Source organism: Schistocerca serialis, chromosome 1 (assembly GCF_023864345.2).
Source record: "Schistocerca serialis cubense isolate TAMUIC-IGC-003099 chromosome 1, iqSchSeri2.2, whole genome shotgun sequence".
In the NCBI taxonomy this organism is placed as follows: Eukaryota; Metazoa; Arthropoda; class Insecta; order Orthoptera; family Acrididae; genus Schistocerca; species Schistocerca serialis.
This window is the reverse complement of record NC_064638.1, coordinates 153717744-153735520: the sequence shown is the minus strand read 5'-3', so window position 1 is coordinate 153735520 and position 17777 is coordinate 153717744. Positions and strand designations below refer to the sequence as shown.

The 17777-nt window shown below is 39.1% G+C and overlaps 1 protein-coding gene across 1 annotated transcript in view; it reads left to right on the top strand.

The window, feature by feature from the left end:
* The window catches only part of LOC126464587 (heparan-alpha-glucosaminide N-acetyltransferase-like), a 118186-nt gene extending 108672 nt beyond the window's left edge, over positions 1-9514 (top strand). Inside the window, exon 11 of the mRNA XM_050096243.1 lies at positions 7275-9514. Coding sequence (XP_049952200.1) covers positions 7275-7453 — 179 coding nt within the window. The 3' untranslated portion in view covers positions 7454-9514. The remainder of the gene's footprint in view (positions 1-7274) is intronic.
* Positions 9515-17777: the final 8263 nt, after the last annotated feature.

Below are 17777 nucleotides of genomic sequence, written 5' to 3'. Positions count from 1 at the left end.
CGGTACAAACTTGTGATAGTATGCTATTTTCCCCAAGAAGGCCTGCAGTTCCTTAACAGATGTAGGGCGAGGAAGGGCATCGATCGCAGTGACAGTTTGCTGAAGTGGACGAATACCATCCCGAGAGAGTTGAAACCCCAAGTATGTGATAGATGCCTCAAAAAATTTTGATTTCTGAAGATTACACTTATGACTGGCAGTCTGTAAGGCATGAAAAAGTGTGCGGAGATTTTGAAGATGTTGGACAGTGGTGGAGCCAGTGACAACAATGTTGTCCTGGTAATTTATACACCCAGGGACAGTGAGCAATAATTGTTCCAAGAATCGCTGAAAGAGAGCAGGGGTGCTGGCAACCCCAAATGGCAATTGTTGGTATTGATAGAGGCCGAAAGGCGTGTTAAGGACCAGAAACTGCCAGGAAGCAACGTCGAGAGGAAGTTGATGATAAGCTTCTGACAGGTTAAGCTTAGAAAAGTACTAGCCTCCAGCAAGTTTAGTGAACAATTCTTCAGGTCGAGGCATAGGGTAAGTGTTGATATGGCATTGAGCATTTACAGTGGCTTTGAAATCTCCACAGAAATGAATATCACCATTTGGCTTAGCAACGACAACGACAGGAGAGGACCACTCACTGGAAGTGACAGGAAGCAAGACCCCTGAAGCAGTGAGACAATCCAGCTCCCGTTTGACCTGATCACGAAGGGCCACAGGAATGGGCCGAGCCTGAAAAAACTTAGGCCGAGCAATGGGTTTGAACATGATATGAGCTTCAAAGTCGTTTGCATGGCCTAACCCAGGAGAAAAAAGGGACGAAAATGTTGTCAACAAGGAATCCAATTGAGCATAAGGAATAGCATCAGAGATGATATTGACAGAGTCATCTATGGAGAACCCAAAAACGCAAAAGGCATCGAAACCAAAAAGATTCTCCGTGTTACTATGGTCGACCATAAATATGGGAACAGTGTGAACGACAGCTTTGTAAAATACTTCAGCATCAAATTGTCCCAAGAGAGAAATCTTCTGTTTATTGTAAGACCGTAATTGCCTAGTGACAGGTGACAGGATTGGAGAACCCAACTGAAGATACGTCTGAGAATTGATGATAGTGGCAGCAGAACCAGTATCCACCTGCATGCGAACATCTCGACCAAGTATTTGGACAGTGAGGAATAACTTCCCTGAAAGGGAAGAAGTACAATTGACAGACAACACAGAATCAGAATCAGCGTCATCTTCATGAACATCATGTATGCGGTCGGATTTGCAAATGGATGACACATGACCCTTTTTTTTTTTTTTGCATTTGTGACACGCGGCCCAATGTTGTGGACAATCTTCTCATGAATGTTTCGTAAAACACCGCGGACATGAAGGAAGTTGCCGTGGGTTTTGCTGCAGTTTCTTAGAGGTTTGTTTATGGTTAGGCCGAGGCTGCGCTTGGGAGCGTACTGCGGCCACGTCGGCCGACGGGGACACGCCACACACTTCGTCAACATCGCACAGAGGTTGTATTTCCTCGACATCGCCCCATGCCTCTATTTGCGCTCCAGCGGCGTGAGAAATTTCAAAAGACTGAGCGATGGATAAGACTTCATCCAGAGTCGGATTTGCCAACTGAAGGGCACGTTGCCTAACTTGTTTGTTGTGCGCTGACCGTATAATAGCATCCCGTACCATGGAATCAGCGTAGGATTCTTTGGGAACGTCAGTAACAAATTGAGACTTTTGACTGAGGCCATGAAGTTCAGCCACCCAAGCACGATAGGATTGGTTTGGTTGTTTCTGACAACGATAAAAGGCAACACGAGAGGCTACCACATGTGTTTGCTTATGAAAAAAGATGGACAAAAGTGAGCACATTTCAGCAAAAGACAAAGACGCAGAATCTTTCAAAGGAGCCAATTGCGACAACAACCGATACATTTGAGATGAAATCCATGAAAGGAACAGAGACTTACATGTTTGTTCATCGGCGACATGAAATGCCAAGAAGTGCTGTTGAAGACGTTTTTCGTAATCAGACCATTCTTCCACCACCTATTCGTAGGGAGGAAAAGGAGGTAGAGACAACGATGAGAGATGACCCGCATTGGATGCCGTGACGAAATCACGAATTGCAGATGTGAGAAGCATTTGCTGTTCAATGAGACCTTGCAATAGTTGCTCTAAAGTAGCCATGGAAACCTGTGGGTCAACGATGAAAAAGAAAAATTCACTACCTCGTCGCCAATTGTTATAACGTCAAGTTGAACAAATATATTTCTAGGATGACACAACACATGTAAGTCACAGATCAAGTAAACAAAGTAAGACGAGTGTACACTGTAACAGTCAAATCAGCACTGAGTCCAAGTCTAGCGGCCGCTGCATGGCTGGCCACTTAGGTGGCGTGGCTGCTGCATGGCTGGCAGACAGCACTACATGCAGAGGATGCGCGTAACTGCACGGTGGCACTTTGAAAGATCGGCGAGTCACAACACTAAAACTTGGAAAGTATCAAATGTGCCAAGTAATTATTGTAGTTTGATTTTTAATACCTTCATTTGTCTTCAATACCACTATATAAAGACAAGTTGTTGTTTAAAGTTTTTACCAAAACTCTCTAAATTACAAAGTTTAGCACAATATTCTGATAAACATTTGGACAGACAGGGTCTGTATATTTTTCCTAATATGTATAAATTATATATATATCTCATATAACAGGGAAAGGTTGTTAGCAAAAATCTGAGAAAGTTTGTGACGGATTTACTTAAAATTTTTATTCAATGCTTTGATAAATGTCAAACGGAAATAGGCTATATATTTTCTAATATATATTTTAACTAAAATTGTGCACACAGCTGTGTGCTATTTTCCTGCAATCAGTTTTAACAGAAAACAGAAATATTGTATTAATGGCTTGCTGACTTCTGATTAGAATACTACTATAGAATCTGAATCTTCCAAAACTTTGTAATCTTACCCATCTTCAGATTAAATCTAGGTGAAATTCTGTCATAGAAGCTACTATCCTCACAGATCTAGCAGCACATATGTCCACTCCTTTAATTTCCCTCCTTCAGCAACTACCACCTCCCTTCCTCGTCCTTGGGGATTTTAATGCCCATCATTCCTTGTGGGACAGTGCTGCTTTGCCTAGTCGGGGTCTCGTACACAGTTTCTGGCGGACCATCACCTGTGCCACCTTAATGATGGTACCACTACACATTTCACTCCTGATTATGCCACTTCCTGTACCATAGATCTTTCAGTCACTTCCCCTCCCCTTCTCCCTTCATTACAATAGTCACTGCGTGATGACCTCTGCGATAGTGATTACTTTCCATTTAGTCTCTCATTCCCTTCCCATACCCCACTGGGCTATGAATCACTATATATCTCCCAGGTCTTGTGTAACCCCCCCCCCCCTCCCCTCTCTTTGTCAGTTGTATTGATGAAGTTGTTTGTCATAAGTCCGATAGAGTTATTTGTGCTGCCGGCATTGCCGTCCCACATGACAGGCCCCTTTTGCTGCTGGTGGCCAGTCCTGTGGTGGAGCACGGCCATTTCTATCACCATCTGTGATTGGTATCGGGCCTTGCAGTGTGTTAAGTGAGATCCTTTCTCCACCAGGCATATTACTTTCAAACATCTTCATGCCAAAGTCCATTACTTAATCAAATAGAGCAAGTGGGGTGTAGAGAACAATTTGTCTCTTACCTAGGGTCTTCTGTCCCTTTGTCACAGTTATGGGCTGTGCTCCACACATTGCAAGGTTGCCAGAGGCAGTCTTCCATCCCGGATCTTTCTGTTTCGGGTGGCCTTTGTTTCGGGTGGCCTTTGTTTCGGGTGGCCTTTGTTTCGGGTGGCCTTTGTACAGAACCATCAGTTCTCACAGAACACATTCCCAAGGTGCGACGCGTTTTGTGGTGGTATCAGCCTCAGCTTCAGCCTCCTATCCAGGTGCTGTCCTCCTCCAGAAACGAGCTGAAGCTTCCCACTTATGTTTTACCCCTTGTCGGACGAATCGTACAATAAACATTCTAATGAATGGGAACTTCCATACAAAAGCAGCTGCTTCAACACCTCAGTCCTCCACATTGGTAATATCTCCTCCAGATATTTAACCATATTTGATTCCGAGATGTTTCTCCCCCTAAGTGGAGGAACAGTATTGTTGCTCCACTCCTAAAGCCCGGTAAAAAGCCATCACCCCTTGAAAGTTACAGGCCGATCAGTCTGACCAATGTCCTCTGCAAGTTAGTTGAACAGATGGTAGCTCATCAGCTCTGTTTGGTCCTCAAATCTAGGGACCTCTTGTCTCTTTGCCAGTCTAACTTTTGGGAGGGACGGTCTCCAGTCGATCATCTGCATCAATTGGAAACTGCAATATGACAGGGTTTCCCCACATTGTCATCTTATCACAGTTTTCTTCAATCTTTGTAAGACCTATGAAATGACTTTGTGCTATCAAATCTTTCTAACTCTCCATGAGTGGGGCCTTCCTTTCTGATTTTTATTTTCCAGTTCCTGACCCAGTGGTCATTCCAGGTTCAGGTTGGCAATGTTCTCAGATCTCCACAGTCCCAGGAGAATAGCGTTCCACAGGGATCCATATTAAGTGCCTTTCTTCTCATCACTGTTAATGGACTTTGTGGTCTGTGTTGGACTGTTGATCACTCCTGCTCTGTATGTGGATGATGCTGTATCTGCGTTAGTTCATATTCAATGGCTTCTGCAAACCAACAGCTGCAGGGTGCCGTCTGGCGCACTTCCACATGGACACTTTTGCATGGTTTTTAATTGTCCCCCCCTTTAATCGTGCGTGGTGCGTTTCTGTCTCCATACTATGATCCATCCTGAACCAGAACTGTACTTTCTCTGTTTCTTTGGCCTTAGTTCTGTCCCATCTGGACTATTGCTATCAGGCTTATGGCTCAGCTGCGCCTTCCACACTGCTCCTCTTGGACATAGTTCGCAATTGTGGTATCTGTTTGGCCAAAGATGCCCTTTACAAAAGCACTGTTGATAGTCTTCTAGTTGACACTGGGACCTCACCCCCACCCTCTTCTGGTTCAGTGGTGTCAGCTCTTGGTTTCCTGTGTCATCGCTGGCTGCTCTTTCCCTGCTTACACATCCTATTCTATTCTTTTTGTGGCTTCGAGATGTTGCCTACCTGCTGCCTGCCCTTGGATGGATTTATCAGTTGGACTCTGCCACACTTCTCTTCGCTGTGATTTCCACCTTCCCTCCTCTTTGCCCTGTTCCCCATATTCTCTCCCACCTGGATATCCTAGGTAATGAGCTTATCAAGTGACTTATTGGGGGGAGGGGTCAGCCTCCTCCCCCACCCTCCCCCGTTTTCCATGACCCCTTTGGGGACAGATTTGCAGCTTCATGTCAAATTCCTTTTTGCTCACTTGCGGGCTGAATCTTGGAGGGGCTACCCCTCTGTCTAATAAACTATATGCAACCAAGATTTTTCAAAATTTGGTCTGAACATCATCTTTTGCTCTATATTTGTTACAGAGTGATGCATTCTAATGATGAAAAAGGTTTCAAGTAAATTGACACTGGTCTTGGATATCTGTGCCATAATACAGGGTGTATCAAAAAGAATCATCTGATTTAGCATGTCTATATTTCTGAAACTAATAAACATCTACAATGAATTTTGTTTTTTGATGAATGGGAAACTCCCTTGAGATACACGGCATATGCCAATGCAGTATTCAAGTTATCCCCACACTGCAGCGAGCTTGTCTTGAGTTACAGCTTCCATAGTTGCTGTTATGCAATGTCTCAGTTCATTCATTTTTGTTGGTAACAAAGGCATATAAACAAATTCTTTTATAAACCCCCCCCCTCCAGGAAATAATCACATACAGTCAGGTCCGGTGACCTTGGAGGCCAGTAATGAAGATATGTGCTTCCTGTAAGAGTGTTCTTGGCTAAGAAAAATGGACCATATGCTTTTACCCGTGAAACTGCACAAAACATATTAAATTTTAGAGAGCCTCTCTCATGTTGTAAAAATTCATGTGGTTGTTATGTACCCCATACTCTTGCATCATGACGGTTCACCTTCCTATTTAAATGGAATGTTGCTTCATCACTAAACTGTTATCCTGCATCTTTCCAAGAATGAAATTATAGAACTCCAAACATTGTTGCTTGTCACCTTCATGAAGAGCTTGCAGTAGTTGAATTTTGTATGGTTTCATGCGTAAACGTTGACAAAACGTGACAGATAGACAGCAGGGGCATGTTGAGCCATAGAGCTGCATGGCGAATGGATTTCTGCAGATTCCTTGTGAAATTGTGGCGGATGCGCTCGACATCCATGTCATGAATAGCCCGGTGATTTGCCTTTACGCAAACAACCTGTTTCTCGGAATTGTTTGTGCCGTCACCTAATGCTCTGTGCTGTAGGAACACCATACCTAGTACGAAAGTCTTGCTGAACAGTTATTACTGACCTGCACTGCACAAAATGTGGGACACAAAACATTTTCTGTTGTCCTGACACCATTTGTGCTGGAACTGAAGTAGGCGCACACTTCTACCTACTGGGAACCATGTAAAACTCAAGAGTTTTCTGTTTCCATCAGTACATTGTTCACATCCATATCTCAAATAACATAATAGTTATGATTTTTTAAAATTGAGTGATTCTTTTTTACACACCCTGTATTATTTAAAAACATAAGTAATTAGTTTAAAGTATTTGCATAATCACTTCTTGTATGAGGGAGACTGAAAGAATTTATAACATAAAGATTGAGCATGTTGTGATAGTTGTACATGTTGAATTGCTATTTTTGTGGACCCTTTCAGCTTTATTTTACTGTGAAGTAAAAATAAATTATATGCTAATCTAACTTCTCATAAAATTCGATACAAGTCCTTGCACTGGAGAAGAACAAAAGGTGAATACTGATGTCATACTTAAGTTAAGCAGGAGTTTTCTCTCAGATTTTCCACAGTGTGATCACTCCAACCTAAAAAGTACTGCTGCAGTGTGTGCATATTAAACAGTTTCAGTAAGAAGAAACATTGAGTTGGAGGTGTTGAATTACTTATTTCATATACAAGTGATAACTTTTACTTTCAGCGTTTTAATTTTTTGCCTTCGTAGCATGCCTCATCATGGAAAGGAGCGGTTTTGATGTTCTTACCACTTGTTGCTTTATTTGTTTTAGAACTTTATTTTCTTTTTTGCTTGTACCTGTATGATCCATTTGTTTGTATAGTAATTGTAAAATTGACTGGTTGTTTATTTTATTCAGGCATGAATTCATTGGTGCTGTATGTTGGCCATGAGTTGACAAGGCATATGTTTCCATGGAGTTGGAAACCTCTGTACAATAATCATTCTGAGCTACTGGCAATGAACATATGGGGTACTGCTCTGTGGTTAATAATAGCATATTTTATGTATCGCAAAGACTGCTTTGTGACTGTTTGAGAAGTGTTACTAAGAGACTGATTTTATCTGCTATACATGACACACACACGTGATATGAGATGAATACTCAAGGATATATCTTGTACACTATTTATTGTCACCGAGTACTACTAGGTACTCAGGAATTGATTATATAGCTGTCTTCATATAGCAGAAGTTGATTTTGATTTATTTTTATTCTTTGTTGAATGAATGGTAATTTATAAATTCTGTTTTGTCAACATAGCATTTGGCAGCTTTTTGTTAATTATTGTTTTCCAAATAATGTGTAAAAAAAACTATCTTAGTTTATATTACTTTTCAGACTGCTGTCACTTGATACTAGTTGTTTTAAGTTACTGTAACACGAAGATTTTATATTTTACAATTTTAAAGAATCAGTGAGGATTTCTTATGTATTCCCTGCAAACTATTATGTTACATTTTACATTGAATTATTTCATTATTCAGTTGCTTGTAATTCACGTACTTTGTCCTCATCCAACTCTCCGACTTTTGAAAATACTCTGGTGAGCTTACAATTTATTTTACAAACATGTCTGTGATTATCTTAAAATTTCCTTGTCTTGTCCTTATCCTTTTTAACTTCATAATAATTTTGTGTTGTGTAAGAGGTAGTCGTCATTGTCATCCCTGAAAAATTCCTCTCATATGCAAGAACATTGTGTCCAGCGTTAATGCAGTGAAATGAATTTTCCCTGAAAAGCTGTATTTATGATGTTGTGATCCTCTAATATGTATTTTACTCAGTTGTGTCAGTCAATTCAATACTTCATATAGGAGCAGACAGTCCTGTTACTTTTCATATTGCTGAAAGATTGGGAATTTAACCACTCTGTGTTTTACAGCCATAGTTCATATTCCCATCAGTAATCCTCATATAGTATTCAGTCCACATCTGTAACATTTACCACTGAGGTCAGGGGCAATGCTTAGGTCACATAAGAGACAAAGGGTTACTGTCTAAAATAGAAAAAGATAAGTATGTAAATGACAAAAAAAGGACCATGTGGACCTGAGCTGGATTGATAAAAGTGATCCAGGTGATCACTGCTGCCTCTTCTACGTCATTGTCTTTCCTTAACAGTCACTTCATTTGTCTTATTTTGCATTCCAGAAGCAGCACTGCTGGTCGTTAGGATTAAGGATTTATTGTCCTTTCCTTTGTATTTGACAACTATGAACTATCTGTTTCAGTTTATGTTTCACATTTCGTAAAGCATTATTGTCCCTCACGTTTCATGAAGGATTTCCATTAGTAAGTATAATCTGTAGAGCAGGAAGCAAAATGTGAATCCCAATGTCCCATTACCATTTATTATCAACTACATTAAATTTTAAATTTGACTTTACTCTCCCTGTTCTAGGGCTTGTTTTTAGTATACATATTTATTTAACAAACTTTGAGTATTTTTGCAAAATAGATTGCATTTTATTTGTTATTAATAAGACTGCTCCAGTGTTGTTGTTAATTTCAGAAGCAGCTAATCATGGATCATTAGGATTTATTTGCTATCATTAAAAGTACCAGTAAGAAAAAGAATAAAATTTGTGCCTTAAGAGTGTACAAAATTCGTAGTCACAGACAATATGCAACCACTGATTACTTCAACTGATCAGTGAGCTTGCCTCCCAATTTTGTCAGTGTGACATTAGCTGAACATTTGCACTTTGCGTGTAATAAAAATCCAACGTGACTTGAATATGAAATGAACTTGAATATGATTCAATTTTAATTCAAGCAAATACTGGCTTAAAATGATCTGAGCACATGAATTTAAAATTTTATTGTATTTAGTTAATAGTTTTCTTTCAAAACATTTGTGTAAAATCAGTTTATCCATAGTAATGTGATTCATGTGTAAAAATATGGCCTTAAGACCTACTGTTAATAGTCTTTGATGTGTTTTAATTGGTATCAGCACTGAAAAAAAGATAAAGAACGAAACCACACAGAGAAATAAGTATTTTTTAACTACTTTTATGCTAGATACACCTATTTTTAGATCTCCTTACATTGTAATATTATGTGCATAAATAAAAATAACAGAAATGTTTAAATGTACAGTTCTTTTACAAGTGCTCCTAAATTTTAATTTTTTGTTGAAACAACCATCAGCTTAATAAAGAATTTTAAATGAAATGGAAATTCACACTGGAGAAAATGCCCAGTAACAGACAGTTTGTGCTGAATACTTGTGACTGAAATATTTTTATAAACAATGTATTTATTCATCCCTTTATAATGATGGAGCATAAAGCTTCCAAAAAAAAGTGTCAGTGAAACAGACATAAAGAATTATTTGCTTGAGAATAAAAATTGAAACAAAATATAAAGGAAAAAACTAAGAAACAAATAAAATGTAAGTAAACGGAAATGATTCAAACATGGAATTTTACAGTCAAGAAAATAAAAATCAGTGGTACTACAGGAAATGAATAGTATTAACAGATTGTTGGCATTAAAATAACTGCTGCGTTAGTGTTATTCTAAAGTAAATATAAAAAAAGTAAAATTATTTATGAACAAAACATATAAGCATTGTAGAGCTGCAAACAAATGGTGCCAAAATGTGTTACATTGAATGTCTTAATATAGCCAGCCACCTGTAGTTACAAATAAAATTATTAGTGCTGGACTTGTTCCTTTAAGTTATGGGGCCAGTTGTGAAATAACAAAATAGTGTTCAGTGGGTATGTCCCAAATACCAACAAATTTGCATCCAAGAGTAGGCCTACGCCATGTGACTGAGCATCATTCAGTATGCTGTTTCATCATTTGTAACTTAATTCCCAATCTGCATTCAATATGTTCATATAAAAATCTCAGCTTTATGAAAAGACAGCTTTTGGGCTCCTACAAGCAGACTTAATAGTTAGGTATAGGTAGGTAGGTAGAAATAAATACATGTCTCCATAACTGCCTGAAAATTATTGTTCAGAGTGCTGCAGTGTGAGCTGTATACATCACAAGATGTTGAAACATCGTAGGTATCTTCATTAATTGCTGCACTCGTGGAGTATGCTGAAAAAAATAATAGTTCTAAATATTCTGTTTAACATCAAATCAAGGGGACCTTGCTATATTTTGACTTGAAGATCACCTTAAATGGTGGTAAGATAGAGTTTGACATTTTTAGAAAAGAGTCTACCAATGATTTAGTCCCAAATGAAACATCAAGTGGAGTGGCCACGCAGTTTGAGGTGCCAAGTCACGGATCGCGTGGCCCCTCCCACTGGAGGTTCGAGTCCTCCCTGGGGAATGGGTGTGTGTGTTGTTCTTGGCATACATTAGTGTAAGTTACTTTAAGTAGTGTGTAGGGACTGATGACTTTAGCAGTTGGTCACTTGGGAATTAACACACATTTGAACATTTAACATCAGACCACCCATTTAAACATTAAATTGCTGCCTTCGGGTCTTTCCTGAATAGATAAATAATTTTCCTCTGACACCAGAGGTATATGAAAGGGAGTTCAGTATAATCAAGTATGTTGCCACACGTAATGTATATCCATAGTCTGTGGTTGAGAAACTGAATAAAAAAATACTAGTGGGGAAAGGGAGCACTGAAGGGAATCACTATGAATCCAGCGGAGAAAAGGAACAAGTATTATAAGATTCTGCATCATGGAGGTCTGTAAAGACTCTGTTGTCAGCTAACATAATTCTGGCAGTTTTCATACCAAAAAATTTGGCATTTGGTTAAGGACCTGTGAGTTTTTCAAAAAGCATTCTTCTCCTGTTCTTGAGTGTCGTATTGAGTGTGATACAAGCTGGATGTGTAAGAGCAGATGTATTGGCCTGACAGATGGGAATTTTCATATGAGATTTAAAGAACACAAAGATCTGACCAATTCCAGCTGGTCTTTGATAATGATTTTGACTGACAGCCAGAATCAGCTGTAGCAGGTGAGCAATAATTTACCTGTCTTACAAACTGCAGAGAAAGGTCAAATACTCCATGTCCTGGAAGAAATTGAAATCTTAAGAAGTCTTAGTTTCTGTCCTCTTGATAATATTAATTAATGCTGTGACCTGTATCACAAAAATATTTTAGTTAACTACAACATTATTCAGGCAAGTTAAGGTGTGTGTGTAATGTATTAGATTTACAGATTCTCTCCCCTCTTCTGTCCTAATGTCGTGATGATTCTGACTTCTTTTTGCTGTTACTTCCTACTTTTCCAGTTTAAACTGTTTACCAATCATGTACCTGATAAAGACAGCACCTGTGTTACAGGTTGTGTGCACCCCCAATACTCACGCCTAGTAGATATTTACTGTTGCATAATTTTCCTCTTAGCGTTCCTGGTTAGGCGGCACAGGGGAATGGTTTTTACAGAATTGATGTAATTCCATGTTTTCTCTTCACGTATTTATTGCATCTTACATGTTTTATGATTGTGGTAACTTGGTGTCCAGTTGTAATGTTGGTATTTAGAATTTTTCTAGCCCCCCCCCCCCCCCCCTCCCTCCACACCATTTATTCTTCTGACATGGAACTTTTGTTCCATGACAACCTGGGGAGCAAAGGTGACCTCAGAGGGGTTAACTTGTTTTATTTGTAAGTAACTTCCTTTCTCTCTTTTATTTTATTGAGAAATTTTTAACTGTATATTTCCTTATCCAACAAAAGATTTGAGGATCCCCTCCCATTATCTTGTAACATAATATTTTCATTATTACAGTTTATAACAAATGATGGAACTTTCAGTGTTCCAAAACCGGTCGTATATGCAACAAAAGATTGTTCATTCCGCAACTGTTTTGCGGTTTCTTCATTAATACAGAAAGATAATGCAGTTTTGAAACATGCTGGTGTGCAAATGGAAAGGACTGTCACTTACACTGGAATCAAGATGGGGTGGGGAGCAAAATAATAAATGCTAAACTTTGTTGCAAATTAACTATATAGAATCCTGAGAGAGATGAGTAAAGGGAAGAAGGAAAATATAGATGAACTCGGGCAGTGGAAAGAGAAGCTGGCTAGCAACTGGGAGAGTATAACATGGTGAGAACACTAGTGGGTGACAAGAGCATGTTGAGGACATGGGCTGACAGGTCATTGGGGTTCAACTACCAACACTGCTGATCACACTGATCACATTGGAACTGACCCTCCTACTATTCTTTATTTATACACCCTTCGTCGCCTTAATCTCCAGCAGTCTCACCGAGCTAGATGATGCATTGGCTAGTCCATAGGACTCATATTTGGGAGGATGTCTGTTCAAATCCCTGATGGCCATCCAGATTGAGATTTTCTGTGATTTCCCTAAATCGCTCCAGTCAAGTGCCAGGATTGTTCATTTGAAAAGGGCGTGGCTTATTTCCTTTCCCATCCTTTCATAATCTGAGCTGGTGCTCCATTTCCAATGGCTGCGGTGTTGATGGGATGTTAAAACACTAGTCTCACTTTCTTTCTTTCACCAGTCATTGTCCGTTCGTCTCTTGCTCTGTTTCTGTTCCCACTCCATTCCACCCTCCTGTCTTTGGGTCAGTTCCACACTCCCCTCTAAAACTTTTTATGCCTCTTTCTCTCATTCCAGATAATCCACATTCACACTGTACTATCCTTTCAGTATTTATGTTAATAATCCCCCCACCCTCATTTTACCACACTTCGTAGTTAGCTGCTTCTTGTATTTGCACATACATCTGCACTGTCTTTTTTACTGTATACCTTACCTTCCCCATCCCAAGCCTTTTTTACATACTCACCACCCACCACATTCAGGCTATAATGAGATATCAGCAAGAATGGGGCCATACAGAGCAATTACATTGATTTTACTCTATGTGTTTCCTTTCTTGTTGCCTCTTGCAATAATGAAGCCATTCCTAATATTTTTGAAGTGCAAAGATTTATAGATTGCAATATTGAGAGGACACATTGTTGTGTGCATTAACTGACAGGAAAATTCAGAAATTTGTTTCTCAGAGAACAGGCACAGATCAGGACCTGCCCAGAGAGTGTCCATGTGCCTCATAGGGAAAAATTAGTAGTGGATTATGATGAAAGGAAGAATGGTTTGTTTGAAAGAGGTGATAAGCAACAAGGAATCACAACTTAGTAGGGCAGTATTCATAGTTATAAGCCATATATAAATTTAATTGTTGGGAAGCATTTTCTGAAAGTATTTGTATAGAGTTTAGTAGCCTATAATGGAGGTGAAGTGTGGACAGTACAAGTAAATAATGTGGACAAGGAGTGAATAGAAGCTTTCAAAATGTGGTGGTACAAAATAATGGTTGAAGTTCGGTGGTAAGATCAGATAACTAATGATGTGATACTGAATTGAATTGCGGAGCATTTCGAGCCTGCCCACATCCCATTCTCATTTCAACAAAACATCACCACTTCATCTCGTCATCTATCACAGTATATTCTTGCAAGATGTGCATTGTCTTGCTTCCAGAATTGCCAGTTAAAATTTTTCATCATTTCGGTCACAGTCTCTCACCAGTCAAATAAGCCTGCAGCTATGCATCCTGCTCTACTCCTGCTGATAGACCAGACATCCATTCCTCAGTCAGTGTATTATTTTTAGCTTGGAAAGAGAACACTCTGCTTTTGCAGCTGTTGTAGGTTCTGTTTGATACATAAGGACATTTGTGCATACTTCAGGGTAGGTCAATATCAGCTGTGCTTAAGTGTTGCACATAACACAGTTTCAGCACTTATACTTTAAATGATGTTTTTATGAACATCAACTGCATTGGAAACAAAAGAGGAATGTCATCAAGAAATGCCATAGAAAAAAAGTGTTTCATTATAAAGATCTTCATCACAGACAGTAGGCATGAACAAAGGTTAGTTTGCTCTGTCTGGGTCTATAACTCACTTCATTCTGTAATACAAAATATTTTGTTCTGAATAAATGTTGCCAGTCATTGGGTAAATAAAGCGTCACTCTATGTACAGGCTCTGTCAGCCTCCCATACTCGAATAGCTTGACAATGTGCTGCTTTACTGTTTGTATGTATTTCCTAGGAAATTTGCATTTAATGTCCCATCTTTCACAGATGTTGAATGTTTGCCAAATGATCCTGTCTGAAAGCACCATGCCTAAGATGCCATGTAACTCCAACCACCAATCTCATTGATTTTGAGAATTATAGTGATTCATTTTAGTACTTTACATTGTACAACAAATCTCTATGATTCAATTATGCTTTTAGGAACTATTTCTAAACTCTGCTCATTATTTTTCTTACTCCTAATAATTAGGTTTGTCATATCCTTAAGAACATCAGTCGATCTCTAAGTGCATAAATGGTGTCATATCTGGCAGCCCAATAAATGGTGTCGTATCTGGCAGCCAGATGCATTGAATTTAGTGTCCTTTGTATAATATTGGGCATAGTTGTGGAAAAGTTTTTAAATCCTACCACAGAAGCATGCTATGATAAAAAATATTTACTTATTTACAAGTGTTTTGAAATACCGTATTTACTCGAATTTAAGCCGCACTCGAATCTAAGCCGCACCTGAAAAATGAGACTCGAAATCGAGGAAAAAAAATTTTCCTGAATCCTAAGCCGCACCTGAAATCTGACACTCGAAATTCAAGGGGAGAGAAAAGTTTTAGGCCGCACTTCCAAATCGAAACAAAGTTGGTCCATTGTAATATGAGACACAATTTAGGTTGAATGAATGACGATACAGCTGTAGTAGTTTGGTTCGAGTCGTAGCAGTCTTAGCAGTTAACCTTTACCAGGTAGCCGCTGTTATGCGTCAGGCGCTCCATCCGTATTTATACAGGTACCATTCCTTTTTCACATGCTTCGTCTGGTTTGAATTGATTGCTTATTTTTCTTTGATCTGACAAATGCAGTTCTCTTTGTTATAGGTGTTTCCGTCACTCAAAGCTGAAAATGCATTACTGTACTGTGTCATGCATTGTTTGTCGCATTCTGAAAACGAGGGTTTACGGCCTGTTGCTGCTTGCGGCATGGCTTGCTTTTGTGCACGCTACCGCCGCTTACAATTTAAAAAAAAAAACAAAGAGAGAAATCGTCTCATTAGCGAAACAATGGCAAGAGACTGCTATTCGTTGCTACTTACACTGCTGCTTTCTTTGATAATGATCAAAGAGAACCAAATAATAGACTGCGTATGATAGAAAATGTTCTGAACGAGAATTTAGCGAAAATTTTTTCCGTTTGAAAATCTTTGCAGACACCTCTTTAGTACATTACATTATGCACAGAAATTAGAGTCATCTTAGATTTAAAAATCTAGTCAATTGCCGTGCTTCATTTCTGACTGTATCACTTATAGGCATAAGAATAATACGAATATTAACATGACATGGTATGTATATTCTTCCGCATCTGCTGTTGTCTCACTCTAGTTTCGTAGTTTATTAGGCAGACAGGATTTAAATGAGATAGCAGCAAACACGAAAGAATACATGGCAAAATGTTTATATTCGTATTATTCTTATGGTGAAGAGAATACTGCATGTGATTCACAATTCATAAAAGTTCCTATTAGCAACCATTTCTTCTCACAGTTAGGAAAAAATTCAGAAAGCAGAGTTGGCCATATTGACAAATATCCCAAACAGTCTTGCCAGTCGGATTTTGGTAGTACATTGAAATGCTGCTACGTTCGAAGAGGAACAATACGGAATTTGTATCTACTTCATTGGATAATGTATGAAAATGCAGTGGTCGAAACTCGGGGCGGAGAAAAAAAAAACTCGTCTTCCACCTTTTTTTTATTTATTTACTGACGCAGAGGTTTTGGTGCCAGTATTTGTCTTTGTGCCTGTGAAGCATGCCTGCGTAGCGCTACATATATTCGACGACAGAAGTTAGTTGTGGCGGCACCTACCAACGTTTTTCAGAACTTCCACTTACTTTGCACTCGATTCTAAGCCGCAGGCGGTTTTTTGGATTACAAAAACTGGAAAAAAAGTGTGGCTTAGATTCGAGTAAATACGGTATATGGCTGTTTTAGCATCTATCTACAGGGGCGTTAAGGACTAAATTGTAACTTTATTCTTACTTGCACACATTGTGTGCACCACTTATGATAGGTGCTCTGTCATAGTGTCAGCCACAAAATTGGACACATAGCAAAAAATTGTCACAGTAAAAACAAGGCAAGCAAAAAATCAGTAATTAAAGAAATCAGTTTACAAGGCATTCTTCATGATGCCAGTGTCGATTATGGTGCATCAGCTCACATGTCAAACCATCCATGTGATTTAAATTTCGTAGCGTCAGTTCCCAGTTCCCAAGTGGTCATGGCCAACAACAAAAATTTCCCCGTTAAAGGGGCAGGTTGCACGCGTATTAAAACTGTGGCAGGCCGAGAGAAAATAAATATTAAGGTGACGGATGTACTGTATGTTCCTCAGCTGAGTACAAATTTACTTTCTGTAAGCAAAATAGTGCAACAGGGTCACTCAGTCATTTTTGACAATAGAGGTTGTCACATTCGATATAAAGAGAAGAAACTGATAGCTACAGCATCGTTAATCAATGGAATGTATAGAGGCTGGACCAACCAAGTGATTGATCTATGGCACAGAAGATTAGGCCACCTACATTCAGATGTGATGGAAGAATTACGAAATGATTTGGCTAATGGCATCAAATATAAAGGAGCCGTCGACACTCCATGTGTTACCTGCCTAGAAGATAAGCAAACTAGATTTTCCTTTCCTCACTCCACTTCTAGAGCTAAAAGAATTTTGGAGTTAGTGTGTTCAAATTTGTGTGGTCCAATGCAAACCACATCAATTGGTTGTCCTAAATATTTTCGAACTCTGACTGACGATTTCTCTAAAAAGATTTTTTTGTATACGGTCAGCAATAAATACCAAGTACCTGACATTATACGCAATTTTAAAAAGTTCATAGAGAATCAGACAGGCGAGAGGCTTTGTATCTTGCAAACTGATAATGAAAAAGAGTATGTAAATGATAGACTGGCAAATTTTTTAAGGGAAGGAGGAGTTAAACATGAATTCACTGTTCCCTACACTGCAGAACAAAATGGTGTTGCAAAGCACTATAGAACAATCATGGAAAAGGCAAGATGTATGTTATTGGAAGCGAAATTACCTACAAATTTTTGGGGAGAAGCAGTCTCCACTGCAGTTTATTTCATTAACAGATCACCAACAAAAGCCCTCCAACATAACGCCACAGGAAGCTTTCTCAGGAAAGAAACCAGACCTCCGACATCTAAGATTATTCAGCAGTAAGGCATTTGTCTACTTACCAAAAACCATTAGGCGAAAATGGGACAAGAAATGTGTTCAGTGCATACTCATCGGATACTGTGAAGACAGCTGTCATACTG